Source organism: Carya illinoinensis, chromosome 10 (assembly GCF_018687715.1).
Source record: "Carya illinoinensis cultivar Pawnee chromosome 10, C.illinoinensisPawnee_v1, whole genome shotgun sequence".
In the NCBI taxonomy this organism is placed as follows: domain Eukaryota; kingdom Viridiplantae; phylum Streptophyta; class Magnoliopsida; order Fagales; family Juglandaceae; genus Carya; species Carya illinoinensis.
Window position 1 is genome coordinate 3,569,699 of NC_056761.1, and position 17,310 is coordinate 3,587,008.

A 17,310-nucleotide genomic window follows, 5' to 3' on the forward strand; every position below is an offset into this window, starting at 1 on the left:
TGCTCGATACGAGATGCATATAAAACTCACCCATGCATCGTTCTAAAGGTAAATGATGTTGAGTTCTCTTCTAAACTGTCTCGCCAACTCAGCACTTCGAGTGATATAAAACGGCTAGTTTATTATTTGCCAACTCGGACAAAGCCAACACTTGAGCTTATGCTGTTATTTTAGAGGAATGTTACACAACCTCTTAATACTTCACATTCCATCTTTTTTCAAATTTTTAATTTTTTTTTTGAATTTATACTTTTTAAATTAATTTAATTCTTTTATTCATTATTTATATATTAAATATTTGATAAAATATAAAATAATAAAAATTAAAAAAAAATGTGGAGTGTGGAGTGTTGGGAGGTTGTAATGATTTTTTCTATTTTAAAGGAGTAATGACAAATAGAAATACAATTACCAATATTAATTGACTTTTCTTATATATCCATTTATTTTTCCCACATCGATGAAGTGAGGATTTTGTAATATGCACTTGGGATTATGTATATAATTTACTTACTTCATAGGTTTTTAGAGACATTTGCTAAAATTGTTGAGATACTCTTGTGTTTACAAAAATATAGAAAATATGTGAACTTTTTAGCAAAAACAAAATTAAGTCGCGATGAGTTTTTCGGAAAATAAATATAAAAACATTATTATGCCACGCTCATATGGAGAACTTCATTAGAATTGAAAAAGAAAATTACTATAGTTATAAAGAGATTTTATTAAAATAAATCTACAAATTATATTAGATTAATTTTTATAAAATATTTTTATATTAAAATATTTTATTTTTTAAAATCCCTCGTAAAATGGAGTTTCTACTAGATGTTTTTATTAATCTTGGGACCAAAAAAAGTAAAATAAAATGCTTGGGCATTCGTAATATGATATTTGAGCTTTGGCGGGTAGAATAATTTAATTAGTTTAAAAAAAATAAATTAAAAAAAGAAAAAATTTAATTGTAAGCATATTTGTACATTAATATGTATATTAATTTATTATGATTAGTTAAAAAGTAGATTTTATTAAAAACATTGCTAGTTTAACTTTTAAGTATGAAAGAATTAATATTAATATGCAGATTAATACGCGACTTTGTTTGTATTTAACAAAACTCTTAAAAAAAAATGATATATGGCGTGTCGATTCGCAAAATAGGACCAAGTAAAAACAAAAGATGGCAACGCACATCGGATGAGAACACGGACGATAAAACGGTGGACTGCGTCAGATTCAATACTCACCTAGCTCAACTCCCCCTAAGCTCTCTACAGAAAAATGTCAGGACACCCAAACCATCCTCCCGGCTACGGCTACGGCTACGGCGCGCCGCCTGGAAGCCAACCCTATGGCTCCTCACCCTACGGGGCACCCCCACCACAGGGCCAAGCCACCCCCTATGGCGCGCCACCTCCACCGCAACACCAACCACAGCCACACGGCCAGTCCCCCTACGTCCCCGTGGCCCAACCCTACGGCGCAGCCCCCCCGGCCCAACCCTACGGCGCCGCCCCCCAGGCCTCGCCCTACGACTACAAGCCCCCCAAGGAACAAGCTTCCTCCGCCGCCTCTGGATATCACCCATCGGCGCCGAACTATTCCAGCCCGTTCGCTGCACTGGTGCCCTCCACCTTTCCTCCCGGCACCGATCCCAACGTAGTCGCTTGCTTCCAGATTGCTGACCAAGATGGCAGCGGGATTATCGACGATAAGGAGTTGCAGAGGGCGCTGTCTTCTTACAATCAGAGCTTCAGCTTGAGGACCGTCCATCTTCTCATGTACCTCTTCACCAATTCCAACGCCAGGAAAATCGGTCAGATTTTCTGTCTCTCATGCATAATAGTGTAAAGTTAGCAATCTAAGGGATCGAGAACTCTGGTTTTACTCTCTCGGTGAAGTAAGTCCTGCTCGGTACAGAAACATCTGAATGTTCCGAATTGCGTCGAGAAATGGGAAATCCCGGCGTGCTGTGAAAAATTGCGCCGGGTGATTTGGGCGTCCTCCGATTTACGGGAACGACTGCCGTTCTGGTTGACCAGAGTGCTTGGTGTTTTGACTCGTGGTATGTACAGAGGATTGCGTTGCAGATACGAAAAGAACGCAACGAAATGCCCATAATACCCTCACTTCGTTTCGATTTTTCTCAAAAAATTATCCATACGTAAACAAACCGCGTGGAATAAATGCAACGCTTTTTGCATCAGAGTTTCCAATCTGTCCTCTGATATTTTGTGACCTTGGTTGGAGTGGTTTATTGGGATGGGCCAATTACTGTGTGATAGCTGCAGGTGTCTTTACTGGGATGGGCCCAATTAAATTCGTGGGCCCAGTGGTTGATTGCATGCTTTTTTTTTTTTAGCTGCTTATTTATTTTTGATAAAATTTCAATAAAATTAGTTAGCGAGAAATTTTCGTAAACAATGTAATAAACAATAGAAAAGCTTTAAATAATATTTTTTTTAATTATTATTATTATTATTTTTACTCAAGTATTATATTAGCCCTTATGGCAGACCGTTTGCGACCTGTAGGACCAAAATGGACTCCTGTGTAGGCTCTTGAATTTCTTACTAAATATAAGTTACATGTCTCATAAAATAAGGCCAAGGCCAACCATGGTAGTGACGGTAAAAATTTGTACAAACTACAAAATAGTAAAACACATCCAAGAACTGTATAGGATTACACTGAACAGGGCTACCGCCTGAAGATAAATATGTTATGATTGAAGTTATATTTTGGGAGTGGAAGAGTATTAAAAAAAGAATTCTTTTGTACTTTTTTGGCAAAAGTTATAATTTGCAGTTTCTAGCTTATTCATTTTAGTTTGTAACTGCTGGAGATATAACCCATATAAGGCCAACTTCTTTTGTTCAAGAGTTGTAGTAATTGATTTACATATATGGATATTTTGATCACTTGAAAACTGATACATACATATAAGGTCACTTTTGCATTGAAATGACCAACTTACTCAAGCCTGGGCTTAGTTTATGTTTGAATCTAGTGGTTCTACTCCTTCCAAGGTTTATTGACTTTAACTTTTTTTTTTTTTTCCTAAAACTGACTTTACTGTAGGACCTAAGGAGTTCACTGCAGTGTTTTACAGTCTTCAGAGTTGGAGGGTAAGTAGGAAAGTTTTAAATTATAATTGACAGACAATACATCTTTCTCCGCGAATCTATATTTGATTAATCATCTTCTACTCTATTCAAATGCTTCAGGACATTTTTGAGAGATTTGATAGGGACAGGAGTGGCAAGATTGATACTTCTGAGTTGCGAGAGGCACTTCAGAGTCTGGGATTTGCTGTCTCACCGCTGATTTTGGATCTTCTTGTCTCTAAGTTTGATAAAACTGGAGGCACAAGCAAGGCCATTGAATATGATCATTTCATCGAGTATGTTTTGTTTACTGTTTCGATCTTTTGTTGGTTGATTGGAGTATCTGATACTCTTTTACTTACTCATACATATATATATGTATGTATGTAAGTTGCAAATTTGAATATTCTTTCTTTATTATCAACTGAATTTTCTTCCCCTTTTTTCTGAATTTGCAATGCAGGTGCTGTCTAACAGTTAAGGTGAGCTCATGTCTTGTAATTAATATAATCACTACCATGATTGAAATGTTGTCTCCACCCTTGCATTCCCAATGCACTAATTACATTGGGTCTAGCAGGGCCCCATTGAACTGGTTTTAACACTAGCTGGAGAAGGCATTTTCTTTTTTCAACACCACTGCCCTTTTTGAGTTGTGTGTTAAGTGTTGAGAATCACACCCAATTGCAGAATTATAGCAACTTTCCTTCGCAGTATGATTTCACAACCAAACGAAAGAAGAAATCTTTTCATTTTTTTTAATATTGTTGCAAAACTGTCATGTTTGAAATATGCGTTTCTTGAATTTTTGAATCCAAGATTCCTAGCAGTCGAAGAAATTGAACTGTTTTCATAGTTTATTGAATGTGGAATGGCAAATGGTTGACCAAGAGATGTTTCCTTTCTGGTCATGAACCCGGACATCTTACTTTTTCAACATTTGGTTTTTAAGGCTGTTAATCATGCATCTTGTAGGGACTAACTGAGAAATTCAAGGAGAAAGACAAAGCATACTCTGGTTCAGCAAGTTTCACTTATGAGTCCTTCATGCTGACTGTTCTGCCCTTCCTGATTGCATAGGATGTTGATGGTTTTTGGATTGGTTTGATGTAATAACCAGTGTCTTTAGTGTGTTTCACTGCAACTGATATTTGCTTTAAATTTCCAGCTTTAGTAAAAGCTCTATATCTTTCTGTACATTGGTAAAAGTCTTGTATTAGAGTTGTTGTGACTGCAATTTGCTGACAGATTTCTCAATGCATAGCTCTTTCCCATTTTGCTATTTGACAACGACCGATGCTATCGGTCTTTAGTTAAGTCAATGTTTATTGATCTGTTTTTGCTTCCCTTTTGGTAACTCAAGACTGTTCTGGGATACATGGGAAGACTCTAGTAATGACATTAATCGCTAAAACACAAAGATCGATAGCTGATCAAAACATGAAAATTATACAACTCTTCTGCTCCAGTACATGTTGACATCCATCGGATTACTGGCAGCTAAGTAGAACCTCCATTCTCCCTTGGAGTGTAAAACTCAACTGCTATTGAATCTGATTGTTGAGTCGGTCTTGCATTTGCCTCAAAACCCTGTGAAAGGAACAAACCATCAGTCAATTTTCAGCATCAGGGAAATTGTGTAATGACAATGTTTATTTTTCAGAGGCGCTAGTATATTTATAAACTTACATCATGAACAGCTTCCCTTAAAGCAGCCACTTGCTCCCTTGAAACAGTCCTCACCTATACAAAAGAAGTCACATGTTGGTAAAAGTGCATGGCATTGTGAAGTGTAATATTTCAATAACCAATTGAGTTTGGCAAAGGACCTTCTTGACCATTGTCCATATGACGCCCTCAGTGCATGGAGGAACTGTAAGAGAACCAATGTATCTGTAATACTTTCTACTCCCAAATTTAATTAGTCCTGGGTTAACAATCCCCAAATCTTTATCTTCTTCCCCTACTGATTTTATGTGGTGGAATAGCTGTCAAAAAGAAAGGGGCTGGGATGAGGAAACAGTTAAAAAATAATCACGTGTTATTACCTGTACATTCCAAATCATTTCGATTGCATGCATAAAGAGATATTTGTGGTGAAATACCCCAAAATTTACAAGCATACGGCTTCAAATTATGTCAGTTTAGATTGAAGATTTCCATGTCTATATGGCTGGATCCTTCCTTTAATAGATATTTGCATTTTTTTTTTTTTTTTAATCCTGAGAAGGAGAGATAAAAGGGAGAGGGATGGAGGATGATTGCCACTGGAATGCTTCCGGCGCCGTACCTGGAGGCAGCCCATTTTGGCGATATTATGTGCAATATTACGTACATACACACTCCATTATGGATGTGTGCAAGCAAATTGAAGATAAATCCCCCTAGTTACCTCTGAAAGGAAGGGATCAGGGTGGCCATATTTATAAACAATTCCGACAACAGCTATCTCTCCATTGGAGCTTAAATGAATTATGTGGAGCTCCAATTCATACCTGAAAATGGAATTTGCAGAAAATATTTGTAAACAGACATTACATTTTTGTAGGAAAAAAAAAAAAAGTGTTGTGGGTTTGTTCATAAATTAATTAGTACGGTAGATGTACAGACGGAAAACTGTAAAAAAGAAAAGGCAGACAAAAAGACCTTGATCCATTGAATGTATGCTCAGAGGGTGCATGCCAATGACACTGTTGCAGCTTGTACTTAGTCCCATTTATGTTAATTTCTCCTGCATCCCCTTTCCATACCACCTGGCGAAACATTTATTTTGAATTATAAATCAAACCAATTGATGTCACCATATGGATGTACATGTCACCAACAGATATATAGTGAGGAGTCATAGCTTAGACGGATCATGTACAGGACCTAGTGATGCATGTTTCTATAACCTGGTATGGGTTGATATCGATAATCAAATAACTAAACTTCTCTGGATGGTGGCCAGGGATTGAAGTTTCTAATATTAACTGAATTGATATTGAAACATGGCTATGGAAAAGGATAACAAAGCATAGAGTCAATGGCATCTCACTGTAATGTCGTGTCCCCTGTTCCTCGCAACAGCAGGAGCCGCTTTGTAATCCCTTTTTAATTTTCCCAGAGCAGGAAAAACCTGCACCCTTCTGTCTAAAAGATCAATAGGAGACTGCATTTTCCCATGACCACAAGCTTTCCAATGTGGATCGATTTGGCTCCAATTGTTTGGCCCTTTACCAGTTCCCTCGGTGTAAGTAAATAGACTCTCATCATCTGCAAAGTGCAAAATCAGATTTGCAATACACTACTCTTTCCAATATCATGCGTTTCGCTTAGAGATGAGATATAGATGAAAAGCAATGCCATTTTCACATCCTAAGCATCATTAGCAAGAATGCGCAAGTCGCTAACAGATAATTTGCAAGGGTATTAGAAGTATGGTGGATTCATAATCATTACTAATATACTGGGTGAGACACAATGACATAATGTGACATTACTTTTCCATGTGATCCCATCATCATCCCAAGTCAAAATTCACCAATTCAATCAAGAGAGAGAGAGCGTTATCAAGACAAAATTCTTGCCAAGAAATACTTATAACAAAAATCTAGCAAAGAAATTGAAATAAAAAGGTTTGAGTGAGAGAGAGAGAAGTCAAAAGATGACCATACGATCCTACAAAAGGACAAGTGAAAAACATAGATATTGACGAAAAGTTCGACTCTTTTCAAACCCAAGTGCTGACATTAACCGCGACGACGGCTTTTTATTTATTTTTTTGGTAGCCTAATATGAGACAAAAGGACAGCTATAACTATAATCACTACATAAACAAATCGAACTTTTATATTGATATATTAATTTACATCTGATATGAATGGCTTAACGAGTTCTACAAGAAATTGTTTGTTTTTTTTTCTGGGCGACAGCATGTGGATTTAGTAGCTGCTCTTCAGAGATAAGCGTTAAGTTTGTATTAATTAAATAAATAACAGCTGGGCATTGGTTTTAAAAACATAATTAAAGGAATCTTCAAAACGAGATCTCGGCATTCATATGAATAAACATAACTAATTTGATTTTTAGGAAGGAACGATTTCGAATGAAAAGAAAAAATCTAAGTTACAGTTACTGAAGAACAGAGAGAGAGGGAAGGGGGAGTATGAAGTTGTCTTGCACGCGTTAATGTGTTTATTAGAGTGCATTATCATTTACAGAATGACACTTCTCTAAAATGTGATTCGATCAAACAACATACATATTATAAAACAAAGGTTTGTGTTTTTGTCCCTGATGTTATGAGTTGATGCAAATCATTGAAGGAATGGTTTCCTTCAAATCTCAGAAAAATGCAAAAGAAAACGACCAAATAGCGACCTTTAAGATAAACTAAAACAACAATGGTATGATTTACTCAGACTTAAAAACCAAACAAAAAAAAAAAAAAAAAAGAACAAAGAAAAAAACAGAGAGAGAGAGAGAGAGAGAGAGAGAGAGAGAGAGAGAGAGAGAGCATACCCACTTCAGACTCAAGAGCTATGGAGATCAAGTGGTTGGATGAGAGGATGAGAGAAGCGAGAAAGAGAAAGATGGTCGTGAGGGTGGCGTGCAAGAACATTGCTTGGCGTTTGCTGCTCTTTTTTGCTCAATGGATCTTCCGCAGGTGGTGAAATACTGCCGTTGGTATTCGAAACTCCTGATGAAGCCGCTGCTTTATGTGTTGTGTTTGTCTGTTTGTCTCCCTACTCTTATTATTGATGAATGCTAACTATGGAGTGTAAGCGTAAAGTTTATTATTTTTAAAAAGAGTGAAGTTTATTAATAAAAAATTAAAATTTTCATTAGGATTGGTTTTATTTAATTTTTTTATAGTAATTATATAATGTTTGTATATTCTATAACTATAAATATTATTTTTTATTCTAATATTATTATGAGCTTCACTACTTATATCTCCACACTAGAAGTGCTACCCACCCCATCCATGCGGGGATGGGGATTTTTCCCTGCAATCCACCCCCATCCATGTGGGGGTGGGGTACTCCATCTACGGTACGGGGTGTGGGGGTGGACATCCATCCGTCCACCCGCCCCACCCCTTCCCCCACTTACTCTGCCCTTTGTGGAGCTTGCAGCTGCGGACATGTTTACTTGAGTGGAAGAAACAATCCCACGAGTCATAACTTACAAGCAAAATAAAAAAGGTTGAAGAATATAAAGCCGATAAGGGGAAAGTGGAACGAACCTAGTTGTTAGTTGTTATTTGTATCAAGTGAAAGTGATGGAAAGTGATTGAACGGTGTGTAGCACCTCAACACAAAACGGTGTGCAGCACCCAGGTACACACACACTTCGACAAATCTTGCAGAGTCTAGAAGCCTCTTCTCAGTTCCCAAGTCCTTGTCTTTCTTGTTCATCCCTTCTGTTGGAACCTTAACAAATCATAAAAAGAGATTGGGAGAGAAGAAGGGCAAAGGCTACAACATAGTGGAGAAGGCACGAACGAAGTTCTCTGGGAGAGAGATCAAGAGGGAAGAGCTATAGAGGGACAGAGGCTCGAAACATCGAAGGTTTGGGAAATGAAAATGGAGGGAGAGGGGGAAGGGGGTTTTCCCCTTTACATCTACGATGCGGGGTGATGGTTACCCTCATCCCGCCCCCACCCCTACCCCCATTGGGGGAGATAGATGTGGGCGAGGCCACTCGCCTCCCAGATTTGGCAGACTGGGGATCCACCTTGTTCACACAAGGATGAAGTTTCGCTGCCCACCCCTACCCTACACATCACACGTTGTATTTTTTAAAAAAATTTTAAATTTTATTCTTCTTAAATTAATTGATCTATTCTATTCATTATTTATATACAAAACATTTAATAAGAGAAAAAATAGAAAAATAATTGAAAAATTACGTGGTATGTAGTGTGAATATAATATGTAGAAATCTTCTATTACTATTATGTACAAAAATTATTCATTATCTCTTTTTTTAATTTTTATTTATTATTGTGATATTAAATAATAAATTTATAAAAAAATATAATAAATAAGAGAACGATATTTAGCATTACTTTATTACGTAAAAACAAACGTGGTCTAGGACTCTGTGTTGAACTTATTTTCTACTAAGAAAAACTCTACATTCAATCACCTCAGGCAAACGTGGACTGACATGGCAAAAAAAAATTCAAAATGCACCGTTTTGTGGATTGGCATGGCAAAGAAAAAAAATCAAAATGCACCGTTGTCCACCTCTCTCTCTCTCTCTCTCTCTCTCTCTCTTTCTCTCTCCCTCCCTCCCTTCCTCCATTTCCAACTCCATCTCTACATTTTCACTTTCTATTCCTCCCCTTCCTAGAAGCTGAAGATGACTTGAAGCAGCGTCTCCCTCCCTCGTAGCCTCCCTTCCTTCGTCAGCCTCCCTTGGTTCCCCACGAAATCGATGACCCTTACAACTTTGCCTCCCCCTCTCCCCCTCTTCTTCCCCACATGACAACCTGTACGTCTCACCTCTCTCAACCAGAGAAAGAACAGATTCCACATCCAACCAAGAAACCCAAAACAGATGTTCTACTCCAACAAACAAAAATCGATCAAACAGATGAAAAAAAAAATTCCCTTCACACAATCGTCATCTTCCTTGCATGTGGAAAAAAACCCAAAACAGAGGACTGAAGATATTATAATCTTCTTCAACCTATATCCACATTAACAGCTCCAATAACAAAAATCATAGATTTTTACCAAATTGAAGAACAAGACAACTCAAATATCCACATCTACATCCAACACTTTTCGATGAGGTCTACAAATTTCACATCCAGCCGAGAAATCCAACAACAAAAAAGCGATTCCAACGAAGACAAATCCAGAAACAAATCTAAATCCAGGAAAAAAAAAACTAGCTTTGTGAACATCTTCACCAAATGGAACAACAACAAAGATTGAACACCCAGATCTATATCTAAGAAATAAAAAATAAATAGAAATAAAAAAAAAGATTTCCAAATAGCCGTCATCTTCATTTAGGTGATGCTTCTCATCTTCGTTTATCCTTCTTATTGTCGTTGGTGTTTGCCACGCTGAGAGGAGGGGCACAATGAGGATATTAGGCCGAGGGGAAGAGAAAAAAAAAAAAAAAAGAAAGAGAAACAAATAGAGGAGACGGAGAAATCTAGATGGGGAGAGAAAGAGACCAAAGAAAGAGAAAAAGAAATGAAGAAGACAGTGCAATGATAGAGAAGTAGACTGGTTCGGTAATGGAAAGATAAAAAAAAAAGGAGAAAAAGGGAGAGAGAAAGTTGGCGCAATGGAAAAGAAAAAGAAACGGGAAGACAAAAGAAACGATAAGATTGAGCTGACGTGACATAATATATTAAAGACTCCCCCGCGACTGCATCTCCCGACTGTCTGTAAAAGAATTGTTCTACTAATCCCGCTACATGCAGCACGTAATAGCGCAGGCCGCTGACATGCAGCGCTTTTTTTAAAAATTAAAAAAGATTAGAAGAAGAAATACATGACGAAGAAGACAACAGAATTCCATTCGACTTCTCCATTCTTAAATCTGATTTTCACACCCCTACGTACCTGCAAGACTCCCAATTACCTACAATAAAAAAAATAAAAAATAAAAGGAAAATGATAATTTTATAATTCTCCTATTATCTATTTATTATTTTTTATAATTAATTTTTTATAATTTTTAATTTTATTTAATGATTAAGATAGTGACTATTAATAAAATTATATATATATATTTTTTAATGATTAAAGATGTTAAAAAAGTATTTTTTAAAAAATGATAAAAAAAAATAAAAAACTTCAAATCCATCATAAAAAGTAACAGCACAGTAGTTACCACCTAAAATGAAATACACGTTTATGGCACCGAGTCCTGAAGAATAACGGAAAAGAAGTACATATCCTATAGAAAAAGCAATATTTGCATCTATAACTTTCAAAGAAACTGATCCCAGCATTTTTGCACAACAGGCTCTGAAATAAATCAATCATCATGAAACTTTGCATCTTTACATGATGCAAGGAAATGCATTGTCAAGAAGCTGGGTACAAGCAGCGCACTTATATCTCAGCCTCTTATTTAGAATTTTCTTGTCGTGATTCGGCTTCTATTACATGTACACAATCTACCTCTCAAGCCTGAGATCACTCCACATACCATATTAAGCATTAACGGCCACAACACCTCAACTACAGCTCATGATAGCATGATTTTCTCCTAGATTATTGTGATTAGTTTTTCATGTTTTTCTTGTAGATATTTACACCAATGTACAGATCATATTGTGAGAAATGATTTCATTTTCAATAATCAATTCAATATTCATCATGTTATCAGAGAATTCCCTTGTGTTCTTTCTCTATTTCTACTCTTGAAAAACAGAGCATCATTTTGCTACCTTTCAACATCCAGATTCGGTAGATTGTGTATCTGTAATAGCTTCAGGCAAGCTATTTTAACCCATATGGCATACATTAAGAAAAACTGAAGTTACACATTGGCTGTACAGGAGCATAGAAAGCTGAGTTCAAGGCCATGTAAAGCATCAAATAGCAATCTTCTCCATGTGCAGGGACATCCTCTGTAACATCTATAGAGGCATGAGATCACTGTACCCCCTGGGGGAGAGAAATACTTCATTCGATGATTTCAATGACGAAATTTCTCCTCTCCCGCCCCTCCATTTCTCCCGCCTATATTAGGGATGACAATATATTACACGACTCGTTAACTTAATACGGACATGACATGATAATAGCGGGTTAGAGTTATGTCTTAATGGGTGGATCCGTTAAGATGTGATTAATAATGGGTTGATAATGGGTCAACCTGTTATGACACATTAAGAAAGTTAAAATTATAATTATACCCTTATACTTCAATATTTTTATTGTTTGGATTGTAAATTTAGACTTGTAAGTTAGTTTTATAATTTTTATAAATATTTTGATTTTAATATTTAGATAAAATTATACTAAATTTAATCAGGTCAAATAGATTAATTTCAGACTTATTCAACCCATTTACATAAACATTTTGAAACAGGTCATATTGTGTCATGTTAATCTATTTTATAATATTCACTAATAGATCAAAATGGATTGACACGACATGACTCGTTATATTAATGGGTCGTGTTAGGATTAGAGATTTTGACACGATAAGCTTAATGGGTCGGGTTAAGGTTGGCCTATATAGTATAATATAAATGATTTGACACGACACAAATACGACCTGTTAACACAATTTGACCCCTCTAGCCCATACGCATCCCATTTTTTAAGCTCCCCAAAACGCCCTGTATCATTTTCCAGCTATCCACACCAAGTTTTCTTCGTGCACTAGTGTGCGCAAACTCGCTTGTACACAAAAGTACGTAGACATTTTTACACTCAATTCCCACGCACTCGTAAGGAGCATGTCACGCCGTTCTATAACAGTTACAATTTAGTAAGGTGCAAAAAAAAAAAAAAAAAAACCAGTGAATTAGTAAACTGGATTGGACTGGACTAAACTGGTAGGATCGGTTCGGTTAAAAGTTTGGTTCAGTCTGATACCAATTTTATTTTTCTTAAAACTTATTAAAATCAATCCAATTTCAATTTTTCTTTTTTTAAAATCGGACTGGACCAAACTAGTTCATCTATATTCTATTGTATATAATTTTTATATATAATATATAATTATATATAAAATAATTTTATATTATATGATAAATTACTAATTAATATAATATTAAATTTTAAAATCTTATATTATTTTATTTATTATATTAATAATTATACTAATACTATATCATTATATATTATAATATAGTATAATATATTACTATATTATATACTATAATATATTATCACTATAATATTATATACTATATTATATATATATTATATAAAATATAATAAAATACATTAAAATAAAAAAACTGGACCGAATTGAATCGAAAATTAATAAAATCAGGAGCCCAGTTTAAAAAAATAACTAATATATAATTAATTTTAAAAAATACAAAATCAATACGTAACAGTCCAATTATAAATTTAGTCTGAAATCGGATTAACATGATCGGCTACGCACCTAAAACTTACAAAAAGGTGAGGGCAATCGTGATATTTAGAAATCTCCAGGGGCACTTTTGATATTTAACCCAAAATTGGGAACTTTTGTTGTGTTCAGGGCTAAAGCTTAGGAGCAGACTACAGAGTGGGGAAGAGAGTGCGCAGCCATGGCGAGCTACGACCTGACCCCGCGGATTGCGCCGAACCTGGACCGTCACTTGGTCTTCCCACTCCTGGAGTTTCTGCAGGAGCGTCATCTCTACGAGGATGAGCAGATCCTGAAATCGAAGATAGAGCTCCTCAACAGGACCAACATGGTCGACTACGCCATGGATATCCACAAGAGCCTCTACCACACCGAAGACGTTCCCCAAGGTCTTGCTTCCCCCCCGCGTTTTGTTTTGGTACTTAATTGTATCTATATATTTGCCGTCTGATTTTTGGGGCTTTGATGTGTGTTTGATTGTAATTTGTAGATATGGTGGAGAGAAGGGTGGAGGTGGTGGCTAGGCTCAAGGCTCTGGAGGAGGCGGCAGCGCCTCTTGTGGCGTTTTTGCAGAACCCGAGTGCCGTGCAGGAGCTCAGGGCTGACAAGCTGTACAATCTTCAAATGCTCAACGAACGATACCAGGTTTAATTAAATTATAAACTTTGATTTTTTAAAGATACTTGTGCCGCGTTAGTGTTTATTGTATTTGTGCGTATTCTTTTAAAAATAAATCTCTAAGATTTGATTATGGGTTTCTGGAATTAATCAATCGAGTGATGTCGTATTAGCATTGGCTTTGATGGAGTATTTGGTTATATGTGGTAGGGTATTAGTATTTTTTTTTCTTTTAAAATTCTTAGTCTCATATGCAAAATGCAATTAAATGTGTTTCGAATTCTTGTGAAAATGACCACAGATCATGTTTCACATATACGTGTGGTTCAGGTGAATATTTTTTGGTAGTTCTTGTACATCTTCTATTGTACTTAAAAAAATATGAGCTTTGTTAGCAGAAGATTTTCCAGTTGTGTAATCTGTAATCTAATCTATCGTTTTTTATCCAAACATTAATAGCACATAATTCCCTAGGAATTGTGAACTGTTCTCGATTTTATCATTTCAGTAGGAAAATCTTGTTGATCTTTTAGATGTGTTGCTGTTGCCACTTATGTTAAGTTCGGAGCCTAAAATTGAGAATTTTCTCTTCTTCTTGAATTTGAAATCATAAATGATGATCCTGTTTTACCAGATAGGAACAGAACAGATAGAAGCGCTATATCAGTATGCCAAATTTCAGTTTGAATGTGGAAACTACTCTGGGGCTGCTGACTATCTTTATCAGTATAGGGCCCTATGCACAAATAACGAAAGGAGTCTGAGTGCATTGTGGGGAAAGCTTGCAGCTGAGATTCTGATGCAAAATTGGGACATTGCTCTTGAAGAGCTCAATCGGTTGAAAGAAATTATTGACTCAAAGGTTATTTCTTTTTTTCTTTTTCATGTGTCACTTTTTCCTGGTATGCACTTGAAACAAGTTAAGTTTAGCATTGGTGACTTTGTTGCAGAGTTTTTCTTCACCAATGAATCAGGTGCAAAGTAGAATATGGTTAATGCACTGGAGCCTCTTCATCTTTTTCAATCATGACAATGGACGGACACAGATAATTGACTTGTTTAACCAGGATAAGTATGCCTTCTGAATCTTCTATTTCTGTTTTATTTACTTAAGACTTTCTGAAAAGTCACAAGCTCTATGTACCTCAGTCTGATTTTGTTAAATACATAGCTCTCTTAATCCTCCACAATTTTTAACTCTGAGGATTGTTTATAAACTCATCTTCAATAGCAATTTAATTTATTTCAATCATAGCTTTAACTGTGTAATTGCTATTATTTAACTTATAAAAAAAAAACTCTGTAATTGCTATTATTTTCTTGTTACTTCCATTTTTTTGTAATTTGCTATTGGTAAAGCAAGATTTTGTCATTTTCTGTTTGTCTTATTTTTCTCCAGTCTTTCATCTAGTTTTGTTGGTTCTTACTTATCAGCTAACTTGACACAATGGTGAAAAAAAATATAGTAGCTTTGTGTGCGCGCGCGCACACACACATTGCACTTTTATTTCGCCTTTTGATGATGAAATTGTGATATTTGATATTGTAAATCCTCGTAGTACATAAATAGTGCAAATTAAGCATAAGAGTATGGTTATTGTGCTTTTAATAAAATTGAAAAAAAGAATAATAATAGCTTCTGAACGGTATGGAATTTGAGTCCTTAGACCTCTATAAGTACTTTGCTCCTCGTATTATAATGTGGCTTGGCACTCTCGTGTAGAGAACCAGCAGCAATGATATATCACCTATGATGTTACATGGTGGGTCAAGGATAATAATGCTTAATTGGTGTGGCAATTATGCCACATATACAATTTCCATGCTTAAAAACACTTGTTTTCATTTGAAGCTCAGATGCTGTTCTGTACATTGTATATTTGGCAAGTGTTTAAGTTGTATATCTGCAAAATTTAGTTTCTATGATCAATCCCAATCTAAAAATATGAAATGTTTGTGTCAGGTATCTTAATGCAATTCAAACAAGTGCTCCCCATCTTTTACGTTACTTGGCCACTGCATTTATTGTGAACAAAAGGAGACGACCTCAATTCAAAGATTTTATAAAGGTTATTCAGCAAGAGCAGCACTCTTACAAAGATCCTATTACAGAGTTTTTAGCATGTGTGTATGTCAACTATGACTTTGACGGTGCAAAAAAGAAGATGAATGAGTGTGAAGAAGTAAGTTTCACACACACACACATATTTATATTTCATAGACCAACACTTTTTCTATACCTATGGTGGTTGTTCACCCCAATACTCTTTTTCTACAAAAGGTGAGAGGCACCTGATAAAACGTTTGTGAACAAAACATTTGCAAGAACAGCATTACTCTATTAGTAATAACAAGAATAACATCACACTTTCCTTTCATTGAATGGCATCACTTGGTTGGATGTTAGTTATAGCTTCGGTCTTAAAATATGCAAACTTATTATGGCAATGTAGGTAATATTGAATGATCCCTTCCTTGGCAAACGAGTTGAAGAAGGCAACTTTTCTACTGTACCACTGAGAGATGAGTTTCTTGAAAATGCCCGCCTATTTATCTTTGAGACCTATTGCCGTATACATCAGCGCATTGACATGGGGTATGTATCTGCTTTTTGATAGTGTATTTTGTAGCTTTATACGTGGAAATATGAGTTTTTAACATATTAAAAACTTGTTAGTTGCTTTTTGGGGAAGGATTTGAAATAGATTCCATTTTTATTTCATAGCATTGCATATTCTTTCAATCTTGCTTCTCTTTCTTTTTTATTAGAATTTAGAGCCTTATTATTTCTTCCTTTTTTGGGATAGATTATGCTATCATATTGTATCGGAAGGAAAGTAGGTTCTAATTATTTAAAACGAGCTTCTGGCCCCCTTCCTCCCTAGAAGAGAGCACTGGCTTACTTTATAAAGATGCTTGTGATTCTCACTTTTCTGTCATTTTGTGGGATTACTTAATTTGTTATTAGAGAGTTTTAAATTGGATATGAGTTGCGCTTTTTGGCAGAGTGCTTGCGGAGAAATTGAATTTGAATTATGAGGAGGCTGAGAGATGGATTGTGAATCTTATCCGGAGCTCAAAACTTGATGCTAAGATTGACTCTCAGTCAGGAACTGTAATCATGGAACCCAATCTTCCCAACGTGTAAGTGAAGATATCTTGAATACCCTTTGTGTCCTTTACCCTCATCACTATTTTCCTAACCTGCTTCCTAAAATGTTCACTTTCCAGGTACGAGCAATTAATAGACCACACCAAGGCACTCTCAGGACGTACTTACAAGTTGGTCAGTCAACTTCTGGAACAAACACAGGCACAGGTTGCGCGTTAAGTTTTGTGGTGAAGTTCTTAGGAAGTTATTCATTCACATTTCCATATTATTCGAAATTTTGTTTCTTTTGGGCTGAGTGAAAGATTCAAATTTGTGCAATTCCAGTGATTAATTTCAATTCCCAGAATTAGAGACTAGAAATGATGCAATTATGGCAAGAAATATTAGATCGAAAGAGCTCTCTCTCTAGTCTTAACATAT

At 35.9% G+C, this 17,310-nt stretch overlaps 3 protein-coding genes across 3 annotated transcripts; 2 read left to right on the top strand and 1 right to left on the bottom strand.

Annotated features, from left to right (window-relative positions):
* Nucleotides 1–1,174: 1,174 nt before the first annotated feature.
* Nucleotides 1,175–4,389, top strand: LOC122278993 (calcium-binding protein CBP-like). The gene is made up of 5 exons (XM_043089232.1): nt 1,175–1,816; nt 3,082–3,128; nt 3,228–3,403; nt 3,571–3,589; nt 4,083–4,389. Exons 1-5 carry the CDS (start codon nt 1,282–1,284, stop codon nt 4,185–4,187), a joined length of 882 nt encoding a protein of 293 aa, XP_042945166.1. The 5' UTR covers nt 1,175–1,281; the 3' UTR covers nt 4,188–4,389.
* On the bottom strand, nt 4,390–7,831 carry LOC122278994 (alpha carbonic anhydrase 4-like). The gene is made up of 7 exons (XM_043089233.1): nt 7,611–7,831; nt 6,145–6,362; nt 5,754–5,860; nt 5,500–5,602; nt 4,937–5,095; nt 4,797–4,850; nt 4,390–4,697 (listed from the first exon to the last, which is right to left on the bottom strand). The coding sequence occupies exons 1-7, from the start codon at nt 7,708–7,710 to the stop codon at nt 4,608–4,610; spliced, it is 831 nt and encodes a 276-aa protein (XP_042945167.1). The 5' UTR covers nt 7,711–7,831; the 3' UTR covers nt 4,390–4,607.
* Nucleotides 7,832–13,293: 5,462 nt separating this feature from the next.
* Nucleotides 13,294–17,284, top strand: LOC122278907 (eukaryotic translation initiation factor 3 subunit E). Its single transcript, XM_043089114.1, has 8 exons — nt 13,294–13,549; nt 13,651–13,805; nt 14,413–14,640; nt 14,729–14,850; nt 15,742–15,961; nt 16,232–16,374; nt 16,785–16,922; nt 17,010–17,284. Exons 1-8 carry the CDS (start codon nt 13,342–13,344, stop codon nt 17,107–17,109), a joined length of 1,314 nt encoding a protein of 437 aa, XP_042945048.1. The 5' UTR covers nt 13,294–13,341; the 3' UTR covers nt 17,110–17,284.
* Nucleotides 17,285–17,310: the final 26 nt, after the last annotated feature.